At 37.6% G+C, this 17,505-nt stretch overlaps 1 protein-coding gene across 2 annotated transcripts in view; it reads left to right on the top strand.

Annotated features, from left to right (window-relative positions):
- Window positions 1–13,223, top strand: part of CARS2 (cysteinyl-tRNA synthetase 2, mitochondrial) — a 37,160-nt gene extending 23,937 nt beyond the window's left edge. For both annotated transcript variants that reach the window (XM_039326744.1, XM_039326743.1), the window contains 6 exons: window positions 745–811; window positions 5,708–5,846; window positions 6,695–6,818; window positions 10,415–10,513; window positions 11,518–11,775; window positions 13,022–13,223. In XM_039326744.1, coding sequence (XP_039182678.1) covers window positions 745–811; window positions 5,708–5,846; window positions 6,695–6,818; window positions 10,415–10,513; window positions 11,518–11,775; window positions 13,022–13,066 — 732 coding nt within the window. In that variant the 3' untranslated portion in view covers window positions 13,067–13,223. The remainder of the gene's footprint in view (window positions 1–744; window positions 812–5,707; window positions 5,847–6,694; window positions 6,819–10,414; window positions 10,514–11,517; window positions 11,776–13,021) is intronic.
- The last annotated feature ends 4,282 nt before the right edge of the window (window positions 13,224–17,505 follow it).

Raw genomic sequence — 17,505 nt, 5'->3', positions numbered from 1 at the left:
GGCATTGCCAGTCACCCAGGACAGAGTCATGATGGGCTTTTGCTGTCTTGCATTTCTACATCTCTGCATCCATAAGAAGTAGAGCTATGCTTTGTTTTCAGCAAAAGCCCCAAATGCTTTGTCAGATTCTGCCAGATGTCATGATTTGGGGCATAAGCTGATTGTAGGCTGTAGAAATGGAAGAACAACTTTAAAAAGAGGAGAGTCGCATAAGGCAAGTCTTCCAGCTGAATCCAAGAAACCTTTCCTGGGGTTAGAAACATAGTGTGTGTATACATTATATACAGGGTGGGATAACACACACTCTTTCTTGCAGTGTGTGCCTAGCTCTGAGTGTGCTTGTATTTGTCTCTTCCTCTGTTTTTGCCATCATGTATGTGCACTGAGAGAGCAAGTGCATTTTAAAGCTTCCCTTTTTCTTCTTTACTGGTCTTATCTCTGCCTCATGTTTAGGGCTGCAGTGATTTTTGAGAAAATATCAGATTTGCTAACTGGTCTGGACAGATTTGTTCCAGTTCAAACCCTGAATAATCATTAGATGTAAAAGCAAATATTGGCATTCTTGCATGAACATGAAGTTGATAATGTGTTATATTTTAATCTAGAGTTTGGGATGTGATGGAAAGCATTTGAATTCTGAAATGGGGCCCATCATCCGTGCCTTGCCAAATTCTTCATAATCTAACACTGTTAGCAAAATCAAGAAAGAGAATCTTTCCTCTTTTTTTTTTTTTGTTTCCTTAGGATTTTCTAAAAGAATTTTCATCTGATCAGTTTAGAATGTTTTGTTTGCGGACCAAATACAGCTCAGGTAAGAAAATTTCTTGGACTAAAAATGATTACAAGATGTATATTGTTGATGAAGTTGCAATTAGATGCTTACTTTATGTGCATACCTCTGAAATGACTACTTTTAAAATGTTTTCAGGGGACAGCTTTAAATTTGAAGATCATTTTGTTTCGTTCTTAATTTCAGCTAAACTTTAAAATATATCCTTTTTCCAGCTAGCAACTGAAGAAAAAGGCTCTATGCTTTATTTTCATAGTGAAATCAGATTGTGACTGATGCAGGACTGATGCAACTTTGATGAAGTTGTGGTTTAAATCCATGTTCTATTTATAGTCCAAAATATGGCCCATTTTATTTCATTGGAGATTTCAATATATTTAGATGTTTCATAAAATACATTTTCAATACCTTGAAAAGATCTGCATATCATAGGGTTGTTGTGGGGGAAATTTCAGGAATACATTCAATTTATATCACTTAGAGCAGGGGTCCCCAAATCTTGGCCCACCGGCTGGTGGCAGGCTGCTGCCCATTTGGAACTGGGCTATGGAAGTGGTGGGTGCATGCGAAGTTGCGTTTGTGAAAGTGGTGCGCATGGCTGCGCTGAAACCATCCCTCCCCTCCCCCACTGCTGCCTCCAGCAGTCTGCCCAGTCAGAAGGGCTGGGATTGCTGACTTTGAGGAAAGCAAGACATAAATCTAATAGATAAAAGGATTCTTTTATCACAGTATCACATTGATTGGCTGTTTACTAAAATCTGAAATGGAACATCAGTGATATGGCTGCTTTTATTTGCAATAGATGCACATGGAAAGACACATAAAAAATCTGATTGTGTATTTGAAATGCATATCAAACATATCCCCTCATCCGTGTGCTTTGATATAAAATGAAGACATAACAAACAAATCATGCCAAGTCTGAGTTGAATGAGAACGAAGTGAAGTTTTCCAAGAATTTATATATGGGGGCTTTGTAAAATCTGTCAAAACATTGTTTAACTATGGTGGCCCTGAAGCATTATTCCTCCTCCTTTGATCCAGAGTCAGCACAAAAATCCATTTGTATATGAAAAAGATGTCCCCTCCCCACTGTTATATGTACTCTGTCTACCTATGCATTCACTCAGCCTTTTTCTCTTGCTTGCTTCCTCAGTCTCTGCTTTATTGATGATTGTGCATTTAGTCTCCCGCCCTTTCTCCTATCCATTCACTAGCCATACACAACCAGCTTCTGCCACTCAGACAAGCCATCTTTCTGGGTATGACAGTAATGCTGCCTAATGCTTCCGGTCAGTCAACCTCATGTCACATACCTTGGTTTCCCCAAAGTCAGTCTTATATCATTCTTTTATTATAACATCATAATGATAAGCAAATCAGTACCTGTAGATGAGGTTGTTGGAAATACTAAGGAACTGTTACCTAGGCAAAAGGGGATAAAACATTTTCACGTCTAGAGTACGAAAATAACATTTGGAAGTAGCTCAGAGAAATACCTCCCTAATTCACTGGGTTACAAGAAGGAGATGGAGGTTGAGCACAATCAGACTTGCAAAATTCTGTTTTTATAGCCAGTCTCAATAAAGTATAGTTTTAATTTTCCTGTGGACTTAATTTCCTGGCCTGGTCTACTTGGGGAGCTGGCAGTACCTTTATTTCTCAATCACATGTTCATTAGCAATATGGTTCTTTGATTCAATCCATGGCATTAGAAATAGTACATTTTACTTGATAGGGCAAATAATTTTTCAGTTGCTGCTTTGTGACACCCTCCCTCCTCCCCAGCTTCAGCAAATCAGATTTTGTAAGAGGACATTTCAAAACACCGACACAAAAGAAGAAAATGTGGGATTCTCTTCCTATTTTTCAAAAGTAATATTGCCTACACAAGTGAATAGCTTTAAATTTGTTTTAGAACAAGATGATTATTAGTTCCAGATTGTCCCAGTGACTTCCTACTGAAAGCTAATATATCCAGAACTTTCTGGTTTGAAACAGTTCATTCTCTTTAAACAGGTCTGGTACAGTTATAAAAAAAGTAATAGACTGAAGAAATTCCTTCAAAAATCATTAATTGTTGGATAATCCTGTTAATCCAGTCAAACCCATTAATGGATAATAATAAAGATACCTGCATGCATTCATTCTCTGTTTTGTGCCCAAGCAATAAATATATAGTTTAGTAAAAGCTATTAAATTCTGTGAAACACCTACATCTTTGAAATTGGACTTAGTAGCATTACAGTTCTTTTTTTTTTTCTTTTCTTTTTTTGAACTTACCTTGGAATGTGAGGTGGACCAGAAAATCCATTTTATTTTACAGCTTGTTTCCATTTCTTTATGGAAATTGGGTGAAAGTAAAATAGATGAAGAAACAAGGAAGGGACATTTTAAAAAATATCTTTTTTGTTTCAGTGCTGCTTAGAGCAATCTGTCTGCTTCTAATAAGTGTCCAGAACAATAATTTGCAATATCTGCACTGTTAATTCTTTTATTACAGGTAGTCTTCGAGTTACAAATGTAATAGAGCCTGCCCATTCCATTCGTAACTCGAGGATTTGTAAGAGTGAATCTCGTACTTTGAACGTGATTCACTCCCAGCTTTCGCCCATACATTTGCTAATTTAATATATGGGTAAATGTGTGGCTCATTAAGTGAATATGAGGTATCTCACGATGGGGAAGGCCATGGGGGGCCTGGTGATGGAACAGGACATCTGTTTCAGACCACCCAAGCCCCTCCCCTGAGATACCTCATACTCCCTCCCTGGGGTCCCAATAGCTTCCCCACCCAATCAGGCTGCGCCAGATCACTTACCTTGTGAAGATCTGTCTCCTCTCCAACTTCTCTGTTTCTTTCTGTGCTCCCGGCAAGAGCAGAGGGGGGCCTCCAAGGCCTAGAATGGACCTCTGGAAGCATATGGCCTCCTCCCTGGCCTTCATTCTGCGCCTCGGAGGCATGGAGAAGGCCTCCGAGGCCCAGAACAGACCTCCGGAAGCACTTGGCCGTCACCCATGGCCTCAGTTCTGGGCCTCGGAGGCCTCATGGAGGCCTCCGAGGCCCAGAACACACCTTTAGAACTCTGCTGAAGTGTCCCCCAGCATCATTTCCGGGTGGCAACAGCCTAGAAAAGACCTCTGATGCCCGTATCTGACCTTCAGAGCCCCACTGAAACGCCCCTGGTATATTTCTGGGTATCAGAGTCCTTTTCCAGGCCACTGCCACCCGGAAATGACAGGACACCCTTCAGCAGGGCTCCGAAGGCCTGATCCGGATGTTGGAGGCCTTTTCTGGGCTGCCGCTGCCCGGAAATGATGCCGGGGATGCTTTAGTGGGGCTCTGAAGACCCGATCTGGGTGTCGAAGGCTTTGTCTGGCTGCTGCTGCCCGGCAATAATGCCGGGGGATGCTTCAGGGTGGCTCCGAAGGCCTGATCCAGGTGTCGGAGGCCTTTTCTGGGCCGCTGCTGCCCTAAAGGACACTGGGGGATGCTTCAGTGGGACTCCGAAGGCCTGATACAGGCATCAGAGGCCTTTTCCGGGCTGCTGCCACACAGAAATGACACTGAGAGATGCTTCAGCTGGGCTCTGATAGCCCAATCCAGGCGTCAGAGACCTCTTCTGAGCTGCTGCCTCCCAGAAATGATGCCGGGGGACACTTCAGCAGGGCTCCAAAGACCCGTTCTGGGCCTCGGAGGCCTCTTCCTGGCCTCCAAGGCCCAGAATGGAGGCTGTGGGCATTGGCCACGTGCTTCTGGGTGTCTTTTCTGGGCCTCAGAGGCCTCCTCCAAGCCTCCTAGGCCCAGAACGGAGGCTGGGGGAGGCTTTTGCATGCGTCTGGAGGTCCATTTTCCCTGGCTTCCGTCCTGTTAATAGAGAACAGAGGCGTAAACTACCATGAGATGATGTGAGATCAGTAGCATGAGATCTTGTGCCACTGATCTTGCGTGATCTTGCGTTACTTTAGGCCTCCATTCTCTGCAAACGCACTGAAGGAAACAGTCAAGAAAGCAAAGGATCTCTCAATCTTCGCAAGGTGTGTATCTATAGGCCTAGTGCCTAGGGAGACCCGGGGGGGGGGGTAGGGAGGGAATAGCCAGGGTGAATGTTGCAGTGCCCCTGTGGTCGTTCATAAGGATGAACAACTGCCATGGTGCAGCAACATTCGTAATTTTGGGAGTTTTTCGTAAACACTAGGGGGCACTTATCACATAACTACAAATGTTCGCTAAGGGAACACTCGTAACTCAGAGATTACCTGTACTATTTTGCCCTCTTATTATGTATCTTGAACAATTCCCAAAGATAGAAATCTAATGATAGAATATTATTTGTTTTGATATCTTAATTATGTATTGTATTTCTTCCAGGCATTTTATGTCTGTTTATTGTCCCAAATATTGTTAATGATGCTGCTATTTTTTTTTTTTTTTTTGAGTTTAGTTTTAGTGTTCTATAGCAGAGGTCCCCAATCTTTTCGGCACCATAGACCGGTTCCGTGGAGAGAGGTTTTTTTCCGCAGACCGGAGGGGGCGTGGTATTGCGTGGTACCTGCATCCTGCAGATGGAGCTTTGCTTGTTTGCAGAGACTGGTTGTTGGCATGCCGCGGACCACTGCCGGTCCCCGAACTGGGGGTTGGGGACCCCTGTTCAGTAAAACAAATCCTTCCAAAAATGGAATTAACAGGGGATATATACAACAACAAAAAATCTAAATTCTTTGATAGAATAAGATATTCTTCTCATATCCTTTGATAATTTTCGATATATACAAGAAATCCTCCAGTGAGAAATTTTGGACATGGAAAGGACAGGGAAAACACAGTATTGGTTTTGTTCAGTTTTAAAGTATGCTCTTCTATTTTCTAATATTGCCGAACTGTTTATATTATTCCATATAAATTAATTTTCCTAGGAGTGGAATATAGTAATGATACCATGAATGATGCAAAGAATATTCTTCACATAATACATTCTTTTATAAGCACTGCCAATGCCTACATGAAAGGACAGTTTGACTGTGATGCCATTAGGGAAGAGGAACTTTGGGAGAAGTAAGTGCTGTCTATTCTCCTTTATAATTTGCATTTGTGATTGTCCTTATGGAGAAGAACAACATGGTAGCAATCTAAACAGAAACTGCTTCAAGCAACAAGCATGATTTTAAGATAATCTCTTGTAATTAACTTCTGCATATAAAACTAATATATAAGGATGACAATTTAATATGAGTTGGTTGTCTACTTGTCAGGTGCCATAGACTGCAAATGGAAAAGTAATGGAGTCTATTTTTAGTTCATTTTCATGTATGCATGAGGGTAGCATCTCTTCTGAAGGCTGACCTTTCTGCATTTTTTGCAATTTATATTAAAAATAAATTAATATCAAATTTTAGTAAATCTCACATAAAAGCATGAACTTAAGCAATTCAGCCACCTTGCATGATTTCAACCACTTCATTTTTTTTAAATGAAGAGCCATCTAGTGGTGGCTTGGGCATCTCAGTGACTACAAGTGGCAAGTTCTTAACCGTATGTTAACAATTCCAAAGGTATTTTATCTAAACCTAAAATATGACTGAAGAAATAGCTTGTTTTAAACAAAACAAGCAATTCTTTACTTTTTTTAACTAGGATACTATCAGTGAATTGGTGTATTGCTTAACAGCAACTTTTAGCATTCTTAGCATGCATTTCATATATTTTAACATAGACACACACATTACACACACATGCTTAGAACATGTCAGGGATAATTGTAGAAAATGCCTGTGGTTTCCATTTAAAGCAGTTTTTCAGTTTGACGTCTGTCTGAATTGAAGTATTTTTATTTGCTGACTGGCTTATATCAATGAGACAAAACTTTTGTTTCTTGTGTCTTACATTCTCCATTTTTCTTCAAGACTAGCTCTTACTAAGACAACGGTAGCAGCAGCATGTGCAGATGACTTCGACACTCCCAGGGCTATTCGTGCAATTTTGGACCTCATTCACTATGGCAACAGACAGCTTAAAACCGTCACTAAGGTAACCCATTAGGATACAAAGATCAGAAAACGACAATTGTCTATAACTCTAAACTGACTGAAATCAGAGTATTTTTTAGCAACATATTTCATTCTTATAACAGGCTTTATCTGTACTGCATTTGCAGAAAGTCAAAATTGAATTTGTTATGCTTTAAGCTGCTCAAATTTTATTTTGGTTATTACTGGATTTGTAGCAGCTTTGTTACTCACTGGATTTTTTTAATTTGCTATTCTGAAGAGGCCTTTCCTATCTCCTCCCCTCGTCAAATGGTGGTTGATTGTGAAGGCTTTCTTTAAGCTTCCCCTGCATTTGTTGTACAGCTTTGTAAACTAGGGATTCCCAAATTTTTCTGCTCATTGATTTCTTCATGAAGTTTGATTGTTCATCAACACCCAAACATTTATTATACGAACATAATTTAAGAAATACTTTAGCTAATCATACTATGAATAATATTAATAAAGTTGAGGGGTTATGCTGGTGGTATTCTACTGGAGAGTAACTCATACTAGACAGGTCTTAACAGAAGAGCCAGACTAATGAATCCTTCAGCCTATTTAATTTGGTGATAAACCAGAAGAATCCTATGCTGAATTGGTTGTTATCCAGGTCAACAAGGATTACATCAGAATTTAACAATAAGAGAGTTGAAAGGGACCTTGGAGGTCTTCTAGACCAACTCCCTGCTCAAGCAAGAAATCCTATACCATTCCAGACAAGTGATTATCTAGTCTCTTTTTAAAGGCTCCAGTGATGGAGCACCCACAACTTCTGAGTGCAAGTCATTCCACTAATTTATTGTTCTTATGTCAGGAAATTTCTCCTTAGTTCTAGATTGCATCTCTTCCTGATTAGTTTCCATACATTGCTTCTTGCCTGCCTTCAGGTGCTTTGGGAAATAGATTGATCCCTTCTTTTTTGTGGCAGCCCTTCAAATATTGGAACACTGGTATCATGTCACCTCAGATTTACATGTTAATATTGTGTCTTAGTTATGTGCCCCTCTTTCCATTTTTATACTTATCCTTTTTATCTTTTAGTTTATCAGAGGGTTCTTTGTGCATCCATCAGGTGTTAGAGCTCCTGGGTATCTAACAAGTGGACAACAGGACTCGGGAGCTATGGTTGGGCAACCAGGGCCTGGCCCTGTAGGAGTAAGAATAGCAACCACAGACGAGACAAAAGAATACTGTGTTTGAAAATCATACCAATATGGCCTGCTATTATAAAGTTGAACTAACAAAGCAGGGATACTTAAAGTGAATGTTTGAACCTCGAAAAAAAATATCACTGAATAACAATTAAAAAGCTAAAGGAGATTCATTTTCAGAAATAAAATATTCAAGGATGGAGAACTGGAGGAGATTAAGAAAAATTGTAAAAATAGAAGACCCCAAAACAAATAGAAGAATAGTAGAAAAGCCTCAGATAACAATTGTAAATATAAAAAAAATGATATGAATTACAGAAATTATAATTTAGAAGATGTAAGAACAGTCAGCACAGGGCAGAACTGAAAAAAACCTATGAACATAACATCCCCTCCCCCGAAGAATTAAAAAAAGAAAATTATGGGATATGCAGAATTACCAGTAGAAAGACAAAAACTGCCAGCTTTGAAAATAGTGCTCCCCAAAGACTTGTCACCTACAATGCAGGATGTAAATTTGCAAGGGTTAAAATAACTATCAAAACAGCTTGCCTTAATTACAGCAATGATGGTTGCAGAAGAACAGGTTATTAAAACCAAAAGCTAAATCATATTCAGTCCGAAAGTGGAAGATCAAACTGGAGGCCCAGAGGAAGAAATTAAGCTCAGATGCAAGTAATTTAAAAAAGAGCATAAATGAAAGAGCATAAATTGAAGAATGTAATAGGAGCATAAATAAAAATGCTGGCTTAGCACCAGAAAAATTGAAGCAGCTTTGAAAAACATAAAGCAATAAGCAACAGCAATCACTGGGAAAATTGATAAATCATCCAATTTAAGATGTTTGGAAATGAAAAATATGGGCTTGTTGAGAAGGTTTTGGAAAATGAGGTTAACATTTAATAGGACAAGCATCCTGCTTCATAACTTCATCTGTTCAGTATATAATACTGAACTAAATCTGATTCATTGAAGTTGCTATTCTGGGTGATGCTACAATTGAGGAAAAACAATTGGAAAAAATTACAAAATACTGGGACTAGCAAATTAAAGTCGAACATTTATAGAAAAAGAAATCCACAGTTATACCAATAATAATTGGGCCCCACTGGGGATACCTAAACGATTTCCTTGATATCTGCAAATATTGAATTTATCAGACCCAAACACCCCAATTTTACAAAAACAACCCTGCTGACAACTGTCTGAGATGTTACCCTAATAATTATTAGCTTCTTGGTTAGAACTTGAATTATTAAGTTTCCATTAGTCTTAGGGTGTTAATCTAACTGTAGATAACCTATACATAGTATTTACCCTTTGGGATAGTCCTATCAATCCCTGGGGATTGTTATTTTGGGGGACCCTGTTGTAAACTGATTGGATTGTTTTCATTGATTTGGAATCATGGTTTGTTTTAATATGACTGTTGAATCCTGTCACTCTCGTCTACCTAACTTCCATTCCACTGTTTGCCTAACACACACATACACTTCCTCTTGGAGAGTTCTTTTTTTTCTTATCTCCCTCCCCTCATCTGTAACTTTTTATCCCTGGTTCATAGTCTCAACCTACCCCTTGAAGTGTCAAGCTTATTTAAGCTTCATGATATATTTTTTTCTGTACGTGTATATTTTCTCCCTCTCAGTATAAGAAAGTGAGTATGGTATCTGCTTTTCTCACCATTTCCACTTCCCTAATTTTGATAGAATTTCAAATGTTTCTCAATTCATACCAAGTTAGACTTAGAATAATGAAAGTAGAAGGTGGATAAGTCTGGAATGCCCTGTGGTTTTGCAGATGGAAGCGTTATTCTTTCCTTCTTTCTCCTCAGTTTCTAAGACTTAATAGTAACTAGTATGGTTTATATGCTTTTGGATTTCTGCTTGGAATCATAAAAGCTGTAAGATGTATGTAGATGTAAAAATTGAGGCTAAATATGCCAATCTCAAACATGATACTTGGATTAAGCTACTGTACAGAATTACAGAATATTTCGCAAAATATGGACCAATGTGTAATCCACAATCTAATTGTACAGCTTTTCTCTGACAGTGAAAAAAAATTGGCAAAAACTTTAATTATAAATAGCAGAAGCCCAGCAACTCTGCAAGTCTTAGTTTCTGACTGTTTGCTCTGCAGTTATATTTTAGTAACTTCCTGCACAATAGTTATTTTTAAATATGATTTTAAGAGAATTGCTTTTATGCATCACATGTTTTCTCATCTCCCTTAATGATTGTAGCTCACCTTGCGATCATTAACAATTTTCCATTCTTGGATAAAGACAGTTTAGGAAAGGTTTTAAGATAAAGCAATTTCTGCAAAGTTGCTTTCCAGAATGGTTGGAAAATGCTTCATTTACTTCTTGCTGAAGCCTTGGTCATCAAAGTGAATGGTTTCAATTATTCCATCTCTTTCTTTGTAACTATTTTGAAATCAGGAAACAAGGTCCCCTAGAAGTGCTATTGTGTTTGGAGCTATAGTGTCCTATGTGATGGAATTTTTTAACATGGTTGGAGTCACCTTTGCTGAAAGTCAGGTAAGAGGCTGCTATAAAAGGGGATTCATTAAGAGGTTCCATTATTATACTCATCCTCTCAAGCATATAACCAATTGTTTGCCAGGGCTTATGGGCTGTGTGAAAACAAATTTCTATAGGTCGTCCTCCATTTACAACAGTTCGTTTAGTGACCGTTCAAAGTTAACAACGGCACTGAAAAAGGAGACTTATGACTATTTTTCAGTTAGAACCGTTGCAGCATTTCCATGAACACATGATCAAAATTCAGATGCTTAGCAACTGACTCTTATTGATGACAGTTGCAGTGTCCCTTTTACAACCTTCTGACAAGCGAAGTCAACGGGGATGGCACATTCACTTAACAACCATGTTACTAATTTAATACTGCAGTGGTTCACTTAAGAACTGTGGCAAGAAAGGTCATAAAATGGGGCAAAATTCACTTAACTGTCTTAGCAACAGAAATTTGGGGCTCAATTGGGGTTGTAAGTTGTGGACTACGTGTACTTGGTTTCCATCATTTATATGCATTTAAACATAAGATGCTGTGGCCACTCTGGCCAATCTCCTTTTGAGGAGGGGCAACTGGTGCAGACTTTTAAAAAGGGAACATGTTTTTCCTGCTCCTAGTGGAAAGAGATTTTTAGCATAGGACCTTGGCACGTTTCCCACGAATCTGTATTCCACAATGAAAAACGCAGTTTTGTAATTACTTCTTCACTTGAGCTTACCTGTGAGTTCTATACTGTTTACTACATCTGACTGTTTTCTTTGCTGGGATTTTATTAAGTTTGAAATTGGTCTTAATTTAAAATTGAGAAGATGCTTTGAGATTCAATACTCTTTCATTGCATCATTGCAATTATAATTGACTTTTATTGGCACATACATATTATTGGTCTTGATTTTAACTTTACTATTAATTTCATTTTATATTGTGTTCCTCCAAAGGCACCCAGAGTGGTGTACAATAACAGTGAAAACCAGTCTTTAACAAAAACAAACTTGATTATGATTTATAGGTTCTCCCTGAACACAAGCATTCAGCTTTGCTCTCCAGTGTAATAGATGAACTAGTGAGCTTCCGGATCAAAGTGCGCAACTTTGCTCTTGCTACCCCTGACACTGAAGAAAGTCCATCTGCCCAAATTGCTGACCTCTTAGAAGTAAAACAGCAACAGAAAGAGGAAAGACGGCAGCGGTTGCAGGAAAGAATGCCCCTTCTGCTAGCGTGTGACCGCCTTCGTCAAGACTTGGCCATATACGGTATCAACATAAAGGTTTGTCTCTGCATTGTTCAAACTCTGACCATTTTTATTTTACTGACTGTAGGCAAGCCTAGGAATAAGGCTCCAGCTGTACTTTTCCTTCACACTAAAAGCAGATAGTGTCCTTTTTTCTGCTACATACTGTAATATTAAAAAAAAAATCTAAGAGTAGGTCTGACCTGAATCCCTATGTTTGATTGAAGAATGCCATTTCTCAGTAATGCTGGGTTAGCTGCTTTTGCAGATGTTCTATCTGGGAACAACATGGTTAAGACTAAAGAGACTACATTGTTTTGAAGTGTCATTGGGAAATTTTAAATAATTACGTAGTCCTGTAATTGCATAGAAATAAAGTGCATAGGGTTCCACAAATGTACTTGTTCAAGCAGTTTTTGGTTTCTTTATCTAAATACCAATGGGAGTTGCATGCTAGCTTTTTAAATAGAGGAATAAGTGCTACTGAAAAATAAGGAGTGTTTAATTCAGTCACATCATATACATAGTTATTCAATTCCTGCTAAGAGAAAGCCAGGAAAAGATGAGCATTAAACAGTACTTACTGTAGGAGGAAGTCACCTTTGGCAGAAATAAAGATAACTGATTTCAAAGTTATTCCAGTGAAATATATGATCAATATTGATATTGCACTCTAGGAACTATTTAGCATATCAATTATTGGGAGTTGTTTTGCTAGAGCAATGTTAAGCTGAAAGCACAAGGAAAGCTGAAAATTTGTAGGTATGAGAGCAGATAGAGTGTTTCTGGGGAAAAGTATAGCCCATCATTTGTTTGTTAAGCTATGGGAAGTTTAAAGGATGAAATAAAGTTATGTGAAGTCTAAAATGTTATCAGTAAAATATTACACTCAAAACAGAAAATACCAGTCATAAAAATAATACAAGGGATCCAACGAATAAGCCATTTGTTAAAAACATTAAAAGTCTGAAGTTTGCCCAAACCTGAATATTTTTAATTATAATTTGATTTTTTTAGCTCTATTTTTATAATTGAATGATAGCTCTCATAACCACTATTTAATTTCCACTGATTAGATCTGCAAAGGTAATATGGGAAGCTAGTTTTTTTTCCATATTTGAACCTGCATCTGAACTGAGGGCCAAAATAAGCTTTGAATTTCTGGCTGAGCATGTTTAGATTTCTATACAGACTTCCAAATTCAGCTTTGAATAATAAAAAGTAAACAGAATGCAATTCTCTGCTCTTTCTATTCCCACCCCATTCCCCAAAATATTTATAGGATAGAAGTTCTACATCTACATGGGAACTTGAAAAAAATCAATAATGAACTGGAAAAGCATTGCTAAGAAGGCAGAAGTACATTTGGAGTGATTATAATCATTTTTTAAAGAAAAGCCAGACCACAGGATAAAAACTATTGTCCCTTGAATTGCTGGACTTTTATTCTAAAGAAACCTAAATAAAATATTGTCAAAAAAGTCTAGGTTTGTGGTTGTTCCTCTGCTTCACTGCCTGTGTGAGAATTCAGTTGCTTCAAATGAGTCTTCTAAGAAATTATCTAGTGAAACCTTTGTCTGCTCTAATGATTCAAGAGCTGCTTCACTTAAACTTACTCCCACCTATTATAATCATATGGTTGGAATGAACCTCTCTACATATTCACACTTCTGAATGATTGACTGAAGTGTAACATAATTGAAGTATGATTTGTTTTAACATCACCAAAAGTACCAAATGAAGTGAATTTTTGAGAATAGGGATGAATTATAGATTTTATATTTTAACATCCAAAGTCTACAGGTTGTTTTGTCAGTATTAGCACAATTTCACAATGGATTTAAGAGTTTTTTTTTAGCTGATACCAAATGAACATTTCAAGAACTGAAGCACAGAGCATGATTTGTGGAAACTGCAAGTGTCCTCAGAAGGTGTCTTGTTCCATATAGTGTCAAGAAACATTTGGGTGTGAATAATTTATATTTAAAGTTTAAGATTTTTTTGTTTTTTTATTATTATTATTAATATTTTTTTATTTTTTTTTTAATTTTCTTTTTTTCTCTTTGTTTTTTATACATAATGCAGTTAAAGTATTTAATAATTAGTTTACTGAATGTAATTATATTTGTTTAAGGTTTTTTGGGGGTTTAAAAGTTTTTTTTCTTTTAAGTTCTAGTTAACCCTGTATTCAGCTCTGGGAAGAATGGGGGAGGGTTTTGGGGAAGGGGTTTTTATTGTAAAATTTTAAAAATTTATAATAATAATAAAAAAAGAAACATTTGGGTGAACAGAGACAATGGCAAAGCAGATACATTTAGGCTTTTTTAAGATGGCATATTTTTTAAAATGGGGAAAATGTGGAAAAGGTCAAGTAACAAGCATAGGTTGGAAATTGTAGAAGGGGCATTAAGAAAAAAGTGTTTCCCAAAATATGCAGGTCCCATATATATAGTATGTGTGGTTCCCTGCTGTTTGTTGGTTCATTCTCTCCAAAAGAAGAAAGACTAATGTTTTAACAGAGTATGAAGGATACAATACTTGCCCAGAAAATGTTGGATGGGACTTTTTTTTTCAGAAAGGCCTTTCTGCCTTTGCCACTGTAGCCCCCCCCCCCAAATGAATGACCATATAGTGCTTTCTGTGACTGATACCACTGATCAGAAACAGAAAAAAGGTTAGGTGGATAGTTTTTCTGCAGAATTCCCTAGGGCTTGTGCATTTTTTAAAAAAATGTTGCTATCTATGGACATTTCTGTTATTTAGGCTATTCTGATTCATACTGCTTATAGAAAAGCAAGCAAAAGAATGATGAAATCACAATAAACATTATTTACAAAATTAGCAATTTTAAGGTTTTTCTCTGTGCTGTATATCCTTTTCCTAATTCCTCAAAAAAGTACATATACAGTCATGTGAAAAAGTAACTATATCCATGTAGAGGTTTTTTGTTTACATGTACTTGGATATCAATATTTTATACGGTCTTGAGCTTTCTTTGCCAGTTGCTGATATCATTGATCCATTTTGTTTCAGATCTTGCTGATATCATCAATCCATCTTGTTTTAGGTCTCTTTCATGGACGCTAAAACAAGATGGATCGATGACATCAGTAAGCATTGTGGGCCCAATTGGCAAAAGAAAGCTCAGGACTGTATTAGTTGGAAACGTGTGGAAGAGGCCTTCATCCTGCAATGGACAGACAATGGCTAAAATGATGACATCAACGTAATATACTGAAAATGTTATGCCCACATACATTTCAAAAAAAGTTGATGTAATTGAACTAAAATATGAAAAATTGACATTGCAATAATTTATTCAATAAAAATTAATAGATATGCCATTTCCTTTTGTGAAAAATACATCCTTGACAGAAACCGTAAGTAGGCACTTCTTATAATTCTTTCCCAATCTCTGGAAACAGTTTTTCCATTCCTCACCCAGAATTTTCTTCAGCTGTGCAATATTTGAGGGGTTTCTTGTATGCATATCCCTTGGTCAATCACCCTACAGCACCTTGATGGCATTTAGATGTAGATTTTGGCCATTCAAGGACTTTCATTCCCCCCCCCCAGCTATTCTTTAGTGGATTTACTGGAATAGCAATAGCACTTAAGACTTATTTACCACTTCACAGTGCTTTACAGCCCTCTCTAAGCAGTTTAGAGTCAGCATATTGTCCCCAACAATCTCAGTCCTCATTTCATGGCCTTGCAAGAATGGAAGGCTGAGTCAACCTTGAGCTGGTGAGGATCGAATGTTTAAGATCATTGTCCAATTGCTTGGCCATTTTTTCAAATCCCTTCCCAGATTCATAGGTATCTATAACCTTATTTTCTGAAGGCCTCAGAGTATTCAAAAAGCAAAATGAAATGTCACTGGTTTTAATAAGACAAGTTTCTCCCTGATCCTTTCATTATAGGTAGTCTTCAACTTATGACCATTTGTTTAGTGATCATTTGAAGTTATGTTGGTGGTACGACCAGTTCTTGCACTGACCAACTGTTGTAGTCTCCCCATAGGCACAATAAAAAATCAAGCACTTGGCAATCAGCATTTATTTATGACATTTACAGCACCCTAGAGTCACATCATTTGAGTTTCCCAGCCAGCTTCCAACAAGCAAAATCAATTGGAGATGCAGATTCAGTTAACAATAGCATCATTCACTTAACAACCAATTGATTTTCTTAGTGACCACAGCAAGGTCATAAAATGTGACTCAATGACCACCTCACTTAGCAGTAAATGTTCTAGTCCCAATTGTGGTTGTAAGTCAAAGATTACCTGTATGTTCTAATCATTTGCACCTGCTCTGTTGTAACCAATTCTAATTTTAGAGTATCTAAATTGGAGATTAATGTAGGATAATGTATTTACTTTTTCCACATGCAAAATTTACATTCATGTTAATTAGACAAGGAACTACAAATGTAAATGAAGTATTATATTTGTTATATCCCCTTTATCAATATTGTTGAAATAAAGGTCAAATATGTACCTTGAAAAAGTAAAAAAAAATAAATCAATGGGATTGTTTACTTGTTTACATGATTCCTGGGAACACATTATTGATCTTGCTTGCAGTTTTAAAAAAAAATGAGTTAACAAATGTTGTAAAAGGATCTGATTTGCATTGCAACTTCAAAAGAGGAAATGAGCAGCATGTTGTCCACTTTTAAGCTGTGAGTTGCCAACAGCAGCCATTGTAATTTACATGCTTTCTTGCAAGCTAAACAGACTATTTTGTTTGCATGCTTACATGTGGAAAGAATGCACATGTATGAACACCTAAATGGGGTTACTGGTTTCATCCGTGCCTTCCAGTCTCCAGACTGGCTTGAATAAAGGAAATCAACAGTTTATTATAGACCTCCTTGCAGCAGAGAAGTGAAGCAGAAGCAGGCCTTATCTCTAGGGACAGCTCCTTTCATGACTCCATGATTATTTCTGCTAACCATTTTGATCTTTATATCTATTAGTGCAGTGTTTCTCAACCTTGACAATTTTAAGGCATGTGGACTTCAACTCCCAGAATTCCATAGCCAGCATTGCTGGCTGTGGAATTCTGGGAGTTGAAGTCCACATGCCTTAAAATTGTCAAGGTTGAGAAACACTGTACTAGTGGTTCATTTCCCTCTTTCTGTTACTTTCACAGAATAGCCAGTTTAGTGAAGAACAGTGCTGTTTATCCCTGTCCCCCTGCCACCTAAGTCACTCTGCAGGAATCTTGACAGATGAGCTTGTTCCAAGGGCCAATGTAGGTGGATTTTTATGGGAATGACAATTGTGGTTGAGGTAACTGTACTCAGTGCCCGGCATAGGACTCAATTTCACAAATTCCCCTTGTCTTGCAAAAACTAGAAATTGCCCGTCTGTTTAATCCTGTGAGTGAGCACTCTTGAATTCAGAACTGTGTAGAACAGTGTTTTTCAAATTTGACAATTTAAGATGTGTGTAAAGGAAGAAAAAAATTAGCTGCCATTGTCCTAGATGAAAAGGAGAGAGGACCAAGTACAGCGTACATAAAATATCACCAGAGTAAAAAAAATGGAGCACAAGAGTGCTTAATTTTATTCATTTTGAAATGAGTCTGCCTCCAAAGCTGCTAAAGACCTTTCTGCCACATCAAAGGGTAATCCTCCTTCATTGATAGTTACGGGGATAAGCACCATTGAATCCTATATAGGATGGAAATTACTTCTGAGTTGAAATTTATATATTGTGGCAGAAAAGTACTTCCACTGTGTTCATGATCATTTATC

The sequence above is a fragment of the Crotalus tigris genome, unplaced genomic scaffold (assembly GCF_016545835.1).
Source record: "Crotalus tigris isolate CLP2741 ecotype Arizona unplaced genomic scaffold, ASM1654583v1 scf7180000024343.1644824, whole genome shotgun sequence".
NCBI lineage: Eukaryota > Metazoa > Chordata > Lepidosauria > Squamata > Viperidae > Crotalus > Crotalus tigris.
The sequence above is the reverse complement of the archived record's forward strand: the minus strand, read 5'-3'. Positions and strand labels throughout refer to the sequence as shown.